Source organism: Doryrhamphus excisus, chromosome 2 (genome assembly GCF_030265055.1).
Source record: "Doryrhamphus excisus isolate RoL2022-K1 chromosome 2, RoL_Dexc_1.0, whole genome shotgun sequence".
In the NCBI taxonomy this organism is placed as follows: Eukaryota; Metazoa; Chordata; class Actinopteri; order Syngnathiformes; family Syngnathidae; genus Doryrhamphus; species Doryrhamphus excisus.
This window is the reverse complement of record NC_080467.1, coordinates 5,928,047-5,939,115: the sequence shown is the minus strand read 5'-3', so window position 1 is coordinate 5,939,115 and position 11,069 is coordinate 5,928,047. Positions and strand designations below refer to the sequence as shown.

General features: G+C 42.1%; 2 protein-coding genes across 2 annotated transcripts; both read left to right on the top strand.

Annotated features, from left to right (window-relative positions):
* The first annotated feature begins 614 nt into the window (after positions 1-614).
* On the top strand, positions 615-5,118 carry LOC131119985 (neoverrucotoxin subunit alpha-like). Its single transcript, XM_058064921.1, has 3 exons — positions 615-779; positions 870-2,342; positions 3,528-5,118. Exons 1-3 carry the CDS (start codon positions 689-691, stop codon positions 4,073-4,075), a joined length of 2,112 nt encoding a protein of 703 aa, XP_057920904.1. The 5' UTR covers positions 615-688; the 3' UTR covers positions 4,076-5,118.
* Positions 5,119-9,424: 4,306 nt separating this feature from the next.
* Positions 9,425-11,069, top strand: slc18a3a (solute carrier family 18 member 3a). Its single transcript, XM_058064221.1, has one exon. It carries the CDS (start codon positions 9,495-9,497, stop codon positions 11,067-11,069), a length of 1,575 nt encoding a protein of 524 aa, XP_057920204.1. The 5' UTR covers positions 9,425-9,494.

Here is an 11,069-nt window from a genome sequence, read left to right as displayed (position 1 = left end):
TCCTAAAAACGTTGTTATTCCTACCGTTCCGAATACCGTATTAGGGTTCGACCTCACTCCTAGTGAACATACAAAGACACATTGACCAGATGCTATTGACATTTTATCCCAAGCTGACAACACAACCACAGGAGTGAATTATATCGAGGGTTGCGGGGGTTGCTGGAGCCTATCCCAGCTGTCTTCAGGCGAGAGGCGGGGTCCACCCTGGACTGGTGGCCAGCCAATCACAGGGCACATATAGACAAACAACCATTCACACTCACATTCATACCTATGGACAATTTGGAGTGGCCAATTAACCTAGCATGTTTTTGGAATGTGGGAGGAAACCGGAGTAGTGGTGTGCCACAAGATTTTTCCAATTTTTCCAAAAAAAAAGGTTGAAAAACACTGGTCTACAGCATCAAATGTACTTCAAATACAATGAATTATTATCAAATAGATGTTTTATTTAGAAGACCCTGTGATGTCCTGGATAAGAAACACAGACTCATAAAGTAGATCATTGTTTTGTACTTTGGTTCTAACCAGGAAGTGATGTCTCAGAAAGGAAGGCGTGGGGGCGTGGGGGCGTGGGGGCGTGCAGGCGATGAAGGTATAAGAGTCGTCTGGCAGAACCCTGAAACACATTCACAGTCCACTTGCAGTCTTCATTGCTGTCAGCCATCCATCAGCCTTCATCACCATGTCCGCCGACATTATGGAAGTGACCTCGCTGGGCCGACCTTTCACCTTGGGAATGCTCTACGATGCCCGCAAAGACGCCATCCTGCCAGGTGAGGCTTTTTTGCATTACGGTGAAGGTCATACCATCTGGAGGCGTGTCCTTTAACTTTGGTTTGGTCCTCCTGTGCTCCTTCGTGCAGGTTATGTTCTGTGGGATGAGGAGACCATTCAGAAGAACACGGTTGTGAACGCTCAGCGCAGTAGCGACTTCACGGTGACGGCGTCCGACTCCATCGAGTCTCGCTCCTCCCTGCTGGATGTCAATGCGTCCATCAAGGCCAGCTTCCTGTGCGGTCTGATCGAAGTGGGCGGATCTGCCAAGTACCTGAATGACAAGAAGAACCTGAAAAGCCAGAGCAGAGTGACCTGTCAGTACAAGGCCACCACCGAGTTCAAGCAGCTGTCGCTCACTTCGCTGCGTCAACTGGCGCCCTATCAAGTGGACATCGTGGAGAAGGGCATCGCCACGCATGTCGTCACGGGTATCCTTTACGGCGCAAACTGCGTCTTTGTCTTTGACAGCGGGAAGATGGACGAGAGCAACATTCAAGATATCCAAGGCAGGATGGAAGCGGTCATGAAGAAGATTCCCACGTTTAACGTGAGCGGGGAGGTCGAAATCAAGATGACCGAGGAAGAAAAAGCACTCACGAAGAAGTTCACCTGCAAGTTCTTTGGTGACCTCATTCTGAAGAGCAACCCTGGAAACTTTGAAGAAGCGGTCAAAACTTACGTAGAGCTTCCAACACTCCTGGGCCAAAATGGCGAGAACGCCGCTCCATTGAAGATCTGGCTGCTGCCTTTGAAGAGTCTGAGCACCAAAGCTCCGAGCCCTGATCTGACCTGCATTAGCGCCAATCTGCTGACAAAAGTCCAGGATGCTCTAGAAGATGGACAACAGATAGAAATGAGATGTAACGATTCTCTTGAAGACATCGCGGCCGAGTATTTTCCCGAGGTCTACGACTCCTTGAGACGCTTCAAGAAGCTGTGCCAGTATTACACGTTGTTTCTCCGACAGGCCATGCTCAATAAACTTCCTGTCATCCGCGACGGCACAGAAGACGAGAGCGAGCTGGCCAAGATCTTTGCGGACAAAGAGACGAGCCCCTTCAGTCACGAAGCTCTGAGCAGCTGGTTGGACGGAACGGAGCGGGAGATCACCATCATACGCTACTGCATCGACAACATGGACGGGCTAAATGTCAAGTTTGTCCAAAGCAAATCTGAGCTGGATCGAGTTCTTTACGCTCGCGGAGTCGAACATGTCCTCTGCTTCGTTTTCACCTCCCTGGAAAGCAGCGACCCCCAGCTGGACGACATGACACAATACCTGAACCAGTGCACGTTACTAAAAGCCAGCGAGAACCCTTGGTACTTCCGTGATGATGTCATCGCCAGCATGAAAAAGAAGGCCGACGCTTTTGTTGACATCGCCAGATCGCTGAAGGATAACCACACTGTCCAATTTGTCGTCACCGCGATGACCAACACGGCGCAAGATGGAGCGAGCGTCTACCACTACAAGAATGGCGTCCTGATCACTGATGACTTCTCCAAACCTGATGTCCCCCCCGTCCAGGACATACGAGACAAAAGTGAATTGATGTGGTGTAAGTCTTCTTCACTCACTTGACTCACTACTTGCTTCACTGCTGACAGAAAAGGACCTTCCCTAATGACTGGTTCTTCTATGATTACCCAGCATGTCTTGCTACGATGAAGGTGAAGTAACTGATGACTTTGATTGTTTCTCCACCATCAGATGCCTGGAAAATGGGTGGAACATGGATAAAATATGGGTGGAATATGGCTGGAATATGGCTGGAATATGGATGGAATATGGATGGAATATGGATGGAATATGGATGGAATATGGACGGATTATGGGTGGAATATGTGTGGAATATGGATGGATTATGGGTGGAATATGAATGGAATATGGATGGAATATGGGTGGAATATGGATAAAATATGAGTGGAATATGGCTGAAATATGGATGGAATATTTGTGGAATATGGATGGATTATAGGTGGAATATGGATGGAATATGGACGGATTATGGGTGGAATATTTGTGGAATATGGATGGATTATGGGTGGAATATGGATGGAATATGGATAGATTATGGGTGGAATATGAATGGAATATGGATGGAATATGGATGTAATATAGATGGATTATGGGTGGAATATTTGTGGAATATGGATGGAATATGGATAGATTATGGGTGGAATATGAATGGAATATGGATGGAATATGGATGGATTATGGGTGGAATATTTGTGGAATATGGATGGAATATGGATAGATTATGGGTGGAATATGAATGAAATATGGATGGAATAAGGATGGAATACTGCTGGAAAATGGGTGGAATATGGATGGAATATGGATGTATTATGAATGGAATATGGGTGGAATATGGATGGATTATGGGTGGAATATGGATGGAATATGGGTGGAATATGGATAGAATATGGGTGGAAAATGGATAGAATATGGGTGGAATTTAGATGGAATATGGGTGGATTATGGATGGAATATGGATAGATTATGGGTGGAATATGGATTGATTATGGGTGGAATATGGATGGAATATTGATGGAATATGGGTGGAATATGGATGGATTATGGGTGGAATGTGGATGGAATATGGATGGAATATGGATGGAATATGGATGGATTATGGGTGGAATGTGGATGGAATATGGATGGAATATGGATATCTTGATAGCATGTCTTGCTAAACTGAAGATGAAGTAACTGATGACTTTGATTGTTTCTCCACCATCAGATGCCTGCGATCTGCGCCTGGACCCGATGACGGCAAACTCCAGTCTTACCCTCTCGCAGGACAACAGGATGATGTCTCGCGGGCAATCCAAGAGCTACCCGGACAATCCGGACCGCTTTGATGTGTGCCCACAGGTGTTGTGCATCAATGGTCTCGTGGGGTGTCATTACTGGGAAGTGGAGTGGGGCGGTAGTGTTGACCAAGATATCGCGATAGGCGTCACATACAGAGGAATCCCTAGGAAAGGGGGGAAAGTGGAGTGTTACATAGGTCGTAACGCCATGTCCTGGTCTTGTGGCATCATTGGAGCCCAAAACATCTTTGCGTATTATAACTCTCAGCGGAAACTCATGAGTTTTCCTAACAAGGCACTCAAGCGCATTGGCGTGTACCTTGACTGGCCCGGTGGATCTCTGTCCTTTTATGACGTCTCCTCCGATGGGCTCACTCACCTCTACAGCCACTACGATACATTCACTGAGCCCGTTTATCCGGGGTGCTACGTCTATTCCTCATCTGGTCATGTTTTCTTCTGCTCCGTCCAGTAGAAGTACAGCATGTTAACACTCACATGTTAACACATGTTAGCATGCTATTCCATGGCAGCTGGTTCAGGTTGTTTTGGTAATGGTAATGGTTTAATTTCATTTGAACATGCATCAGATTACAATTGAATGCATCACATAATCAGTTCACAGTTCCACATGTCCAAAAGGAGTAGGAAGAAGCAAAGCTTATTAAATCCTACCCCTCCATCTGGTACTTTTACAATCAGTAACTGTCACATTTGTTCACTTCCTGCTTTCCTAATATAATTTACATTTTTTTAAATAATTGTAAAAAAAAAATGTAAACTTTATTTTATTAAATTTAAAAAAAAATAAATTTTTAAATTTTTAATTTTTTAAAAGAATAATTGGTAATGGTTAAGTAATGGTAATGGTTTTATTTTATTTGAACATGCATCAGATTACACTTGAATGCATCACATAATCAGTTCACAGTTCCACATGTCCAAAAGGAGTAGGAAGAAGCAAAGCTTATTAAATCCTACCCCTCCATCTGGTACTTAAATTTTAACATTTTTAAATTTTTAAATGTTTAAATTTTAGTCCGCTCCTATTCAGTTTCGCATATGACATCCGAAATAATTCTACATCCACTCTTGGCCACTCCAAATTGTCCATAGGTATGAATGTGAGTGTGAATGGTTGTTTGTCTATATGTGCCCTGTGATTGGCTGGCCAACAGTCCAAGGTGTACCCCACCTCTCCCCCAAAGACAGCTGGGATAGGCTCCAGCATGCCCCCGCCCTAGTTGAGGATAAGCAGTAGAGAAAATGGATGTATGGATGATTTGATGAAACTTTATGTAATTATTTTACAATGATTTGATGTTTTATTGAATGAGTTTATGAAATGATTTTAGCCTTGTTTTCTGGAAAGCGCTTTGAATAACATTGTGTACTAATCGTGCTGGATCTGTAATGCAGTTATATTTAAAATGGCTGCAATTCCTGAATCACAAATGTTATTATATTTGATCTTATTAAACATGAGAGTCAACATTTCAATCACATCTGAATTTTGGTTCATTTTATTTGATGGTGATCATATGTTCATTCATGAAATAAAGTAAAGCATTACCATGCATCATGAAGTATGACAACACGCGCAGTAAATATACAAACAAAAGAAGAAAACCTAAGAAACAGCTTCTCGTCTGTTTCAGAGAAATGAATCAAAACCAAAATACATTAAAAATATATTATTTTTTCATGTTATTTATTGGGGACAGTACACAATAATGCGCATCTTTATATAGTCTAGCACAGTTGCTCATTTGAAATCATGAGCAGCTCTTGGCTGTTTTGTAAAAGTAACTCTCACAAGAAACAACATTGGTGACCTCTGACCCCGTAGGCAGTCGTACTTTTAAACATTTACACTTCATCCATGTGACCGGTACTGGCCCATTTCACTCATGAATGATCAGTATTAGCTGCATTAATTTTTTTTAAATAGTGCAATAATTATTTTACAATAAAAATAATTTTAAAATATAATATTTTCAAAAAGGAATCATATTTTAAATGACCTCTCATGGCCCACCTTTGGGAATCACTGCTATAACATTTACAGCTAGTGAGGTGACCATGCAACAGTCTGTATATTGTATATACTGTATATTGTAGGATGCAAGAAAACATAAATATTCCAGCTAAATTACAGTCTCACTGTAATTTTAATTGTATATTTTTTTAACTTTTTTAACATCTATGACAGACTTTCAAAAAACTAAAACCTTACATATACAGTGCACCTTCCGCCAACAAGCAGTTGAAATGATTTCAACAATTGAATATGAATTGTTATTATTAATTAATTCATTAATATTATTGTCGTGTGAAAAATAATTAGAGTTAGAATTTTAGTCATTTTTGGTAAAGGTCACTTTTGAGCAAGAGAGAGACTGCTGGTCTTCATTTATTCGTTGTAGTTTGGTAGTTTGGTTGCATGGCGTCTCCTGGGAATATGAGGACCCCTGCTGGTCAAACATGGACACAACTTTGCCTTGTTGAATCAAATGTAGCATTTAATAAACTATTTAAGGGACCTTTTCTTTCCGGTAAAGTTTTTTTCCTCCCCACTAGATGTCACTGTTGCTCACTTACTTGTTGACCAATCTTTCTGATATTTGATCCTCGTCTTGAGTCGCATTAGATGATGCAAGCCGAGACCGCTAGATGGCGCAACAATATAAACCTTTAACTCCATGCTCGCTGATCGGCCCAATAACCCTATATAATAAGTCACAGAATTATTTTTGCTATTTATCTTTATTACTCTAGTTAGTTCACTCACATAAAACTAAGCCTACGCCAAAGTTGTTCTTCCTCTTTCATTTGATAATCACCTTTTATGCATTATTATTATAAAGCTTGTTTGTTTTGTATCATTGCAGTGATAGAAGAGAAAACTGCTATTATTGATATTTTTAATATTGCTCAAATGAATAGAACATGCAGACTTAAAAATATAAAATAAATATGTGTAAAAACAATATTATTGTATTGTATATTAAAATTTAATAAAATACATGAAATTACATAATAAAATACATGAAATTTAAATAAAATACATGATTCTTCTTACTATTTTTATTAAGTAAAACAAGCAACATAAAGAAAACGTAACAAATATTGAAGAAAATGATTGAAAGAAACACATTAATAAAGAGTAGTAGTAGAAATATTGGTTTCAAAATACATGCAGGCTTCCTCTGAAGAATGTCCAGTTAAGGGTTCTGTATTTTTAGTTATGAAAATATTGTTATTATTAGTGGTAGTATAAAATGATATTAGTATAAAAGAATCCTACAACTTCCTTATCATTTCCTAGAGTTTATTTTGTTATTTATTCTATTTCATGTTATTGATGTTTCATCTGTACAGTGTCCTTATTACTACTATTATTATTATTACTATAAGCAGTTATTACTACTAGTAGTAATATAAAATAGTATTAGTGGGGAAAAAAAACACATTTTGTCAACATGAAGAAGTCAAAGAGTATGCCGCAGAGTGGTCGAGTGGTTAGCATGTATGGTGTTGATGCATGGGTTGGATTCTGTGTGGAGTTTTCATGTTCTCCCCATGCGTGGGCAGGAAGTAAACATGGTTAATTGGTAATCCATAGGTATGAATGTGAGTGTGAATGGTTGTTTGTCTATATGTGCCCAGTGATTGGCTGGCCACCAGTCCAGGGTGTACCCCGCCCTCTCACCCGAAGACAGTTGGGATAGGCTCCAGCATGCCCCCACACTAATGAGGATAAGCGGTATAGAAAATGGATGGATGGATAGTTAAAGAGTTGTAGTGAGTTGTCTGGTTGAAAATGAAACATTAATTACATTTTTACACATTTTTAAAATTTAAATTGATTTGTTAAGTGTTTTTCCACTCTAACAACCAATACACTCTTCAAATACCCAATCAGGAGGTCAATGAAATAATTGAAAAGACCTTCCTAATATCATTCCTTGTGATTTTACTTTTGTTAATACGGCAGAGCTGTCCATGCACATGTGGTGCTGACATCCCCTCCAATACTGTGCAGCCTTTTTTTTCTTATAGTATGTCACATAATTGTTGACTTTTACATGTTTTTATCTAACAACAAGTTGTCTAAAATGATGTAAAAATCTATTCTAATAAATAAATAAATAAAATTTGGTAACATGTTATTGCAAATGTGAATCTTACATGTTAATTGTTAAACAAACAAATAACATTCTCTAAAATGTGACTTGTAGTAAATTCCAATATTAAAATCAAATAAAATACATTTTAAAGAATACTGAGAAGCCTCTTCTTCTACTTTTATGTAACATAACTGTTGACTTATCGTCATTGTTGAACAAAAGTATTTTAATAAATAAATAAAATAAAATGTGTTATCACATTTTATTTTATTGTAAATGTGAATCTTACATGTTAATTGTTAAACAAACAAATAATATTCTATAAATTCTAATATCAAAATCAAATAAAATACATTTTAAATACTGGGAAGCCTCTTCTTCTACTTTTATGTAACATAACTGTTATTAACTGTAACTGTTTGTTGAACAAAAGTCTGTAAAATGTGAATACATTTTGTTGTAAATGAAAAAAGGATATTACTTTAGTTAATAGGGTGGAGCTGTCTATGCACGTGTGGTGCTGACACCCCCTCCAATACTGTGCAGTGTTTTTTTCTTATACTATGTCACATAATTGTTGACTTTTACATGTTTTTTATCCAACAACAGGTTGTCTAAAATGTGATAACATTTTATTGTAAATGTGAATCTTACATGTTAATTGTTAAACAAAAAATATTCTCTAAAATGTGACTTGTAAATTCTAATATTAAAATCAAATAAAATACATATTAGAGTACTAATAGTAATACTGAGCAGCCTCTTCTTATACTTTTATGTAACATAACTGTTGACTTATAGTCAACATATATAGTCATTATAGTCGTTAATTGTTGAACAAAAGTCTGTAAAATGTGAATACATTTTGTTATAAATGAAAAAAGGATGTTACTTTAGCGGAGCTGTCCATGCACGTGTGGTGCTGACATCCCCTCCAATACTGTGCAGTGTTTTTTTATTATACTATGTCACATAATTGTTGACTTTTACATGTTTTTATCGAACAAAAGGTTGTCTAAAATGTGATAAAATTTTATTGTAAATGTGAATCTTACATGTTAATTGTCAAACAAATAAATAACATTGTCTAAAATGTGATTAGTTGTAAATTGCAATATTAAAATTAAATAAAACACATATTAGAGAATACTGAGCAGCCTCTTCTTCTATTTTTATGTAACATAACTGTTGACTTATAGTCATTAATTGTTGTGTACTTTAGTTAATACGGCGGAGCTGTCCATGCACGTGTGGTGCTGACATCCCCTTCAATACTGTGCAGTGTTTTTTTCTTATATGTCACATAATTGTTGACTTTTACACATCACTTATTCTTGATTTTGTTTGTTTAAAGCCACAATGGACCTGCAGTGTGTTTGGGGGCGGGGTTAGTGTTTCATTTGCATAAAAGATGCTGTACATTTTGTGCGTCACAGCCTTGGCTCATGATGTGAAGGAGGGAGGGAGGGAAGGGCGGAGAGGAGGGGGCACCCACGGGAGTCAACAATCTGCAGGAGAGTGTGTCTGCGCAGCAAAAAGCAGCCGTCTGATGCCATATGATGACTTAGCCCGCAGGCGTTACAGGTGACCGGAGTGTCCCGCAGGCTGGGGGAGGGTCTCATGCTGGCTGGAGCTCCACGCGAGGTGACCCGGCACCGGCGCCGGCAGCTAGATGCGATGAGGACAGTCACAGGAGAGCTCAAAGTAAGTCTGGAGAGATTCTCTTTTTAATCCTCGCTTGAGCCATAAAAAATCAATTCAAAAATGGAGGGAACGCGCTCCACAATGGAGGACAGCACGCCGCCGCCACAAGCCCCCAACCCGGCGCAGACAGCCGCCTCCAAGCTGTCCCAAATGGGGGAGAGAACTAAACAACTTGGAGTGGCCATGCAGGACCCCGCTCGGCAGAACCGGCTCATCCTGGTCATCGTGTGCGTGGTGCTCCTGCTGGACAACATGCTGTACATGGTGATCGTGCCCATCATCCCAGACTACCTGGAGGGGCTGCAGAAGGCGGCGGACAAAGCTCAGGCGCCCCCGCTTGGCAACCTCTCCAACGCCACAACACACCGAGCGGCCAAGGGTAACTTCGACGTGCAGATCGGCATCCTGTTCGCCTCCAAAGCCATCGTGCAGCTGCTGGTCAACCCCCTGAGCGGCACCTTCATTGACAGGGTGGGCTACGACATCCCGCTCATCATCGGGCTCAGCATCATGTTCCTGTCCACGCTCATCTTCACCTTCGCCGAGAGCTACACCACCTTGTTTGTAGCTCGCAGTATGCAGGGCATCGGCTCGGCCTTCGCCGACACGTCCGGTATCGCCCTGATCGCAGACCGCTACACGGAGGAGGCGGAGCGAAGCAAGGCGCTGGGCATCGCCCTGGCCTTCATCTCCTTCGGGAGCCTCGCAGCGCCCCCCTTCGGCGGGATTCTCTATGAGTTTGCAGGAAGGCGAGTGCCCTTTCTGACCCTCGCCGCCGTGTGCCTCATCGACGGGATCCTGTGCCTCCTGGTGCTCAAGCCCTTCTCCAACCGGGAAAGGGCAAACATGCCGGTGGGCACCCCCATCTACAAGCTCATGATGGACCCCTACATAGCGGTGGTGGCCGGGGCGCTGACCATCTGCAACATCCCGCTGGCCTTCCTGGAGCCAACCATCGCCAAGTGGATGGAGGAGACCATGAGCTCCAGCCAGTGGGAGATCGGAATGACGTGGTTCCCCGCCTTCTTCCCGCATGTCCTCGGGGTGTTCCTCACCGTCAAGCTGGCCGCCAAGTACCCGCACCTGCAGTGGTTCTACGGCGCCATCGGCATGGTGTTCATCGGGGCCAGCTCCTGCACGGTGCCCGCTTGTAAGAACTTTGGTGAGCTCATGATCCCGCTGTGTGGGATCTGCTTCGGCATCGCCTTTGTGGACACGGCGCTGCTGCCCACGCTGGGCTTCCTGGTGGACGTGCGTCACGTCTCCGTGTATGGCAGCGTGTACGCCATCGCCGACATCTCCTACTGCGTGGCCTACGCCATGGGGCCGGTGGTGGCCGGGAAGATCGTGCACGACCTGGGCTTTGTGCAGCTCAACCTCGGGATGGGTTTGGCCAACGTGCTGTACGCGCCGGCCCTGCTCCTGCTGAAGAACGTGACCCAGATGAAGCCGTCCTACTCGGAGAGGAACATGCTGCTGGAGGACGGCACCTCGGGACTCTACGACTCCATCAAGATGGAGCAGAGGGAGAAGAAGCGGAAAGGTTTGTGCACCACCATCGACGAGAACGGCATCGAGACCTTTGTGCAGCGCTCCTTCTCCGAGGAGGAATCCTCAGGTGGAGAATATGCATAA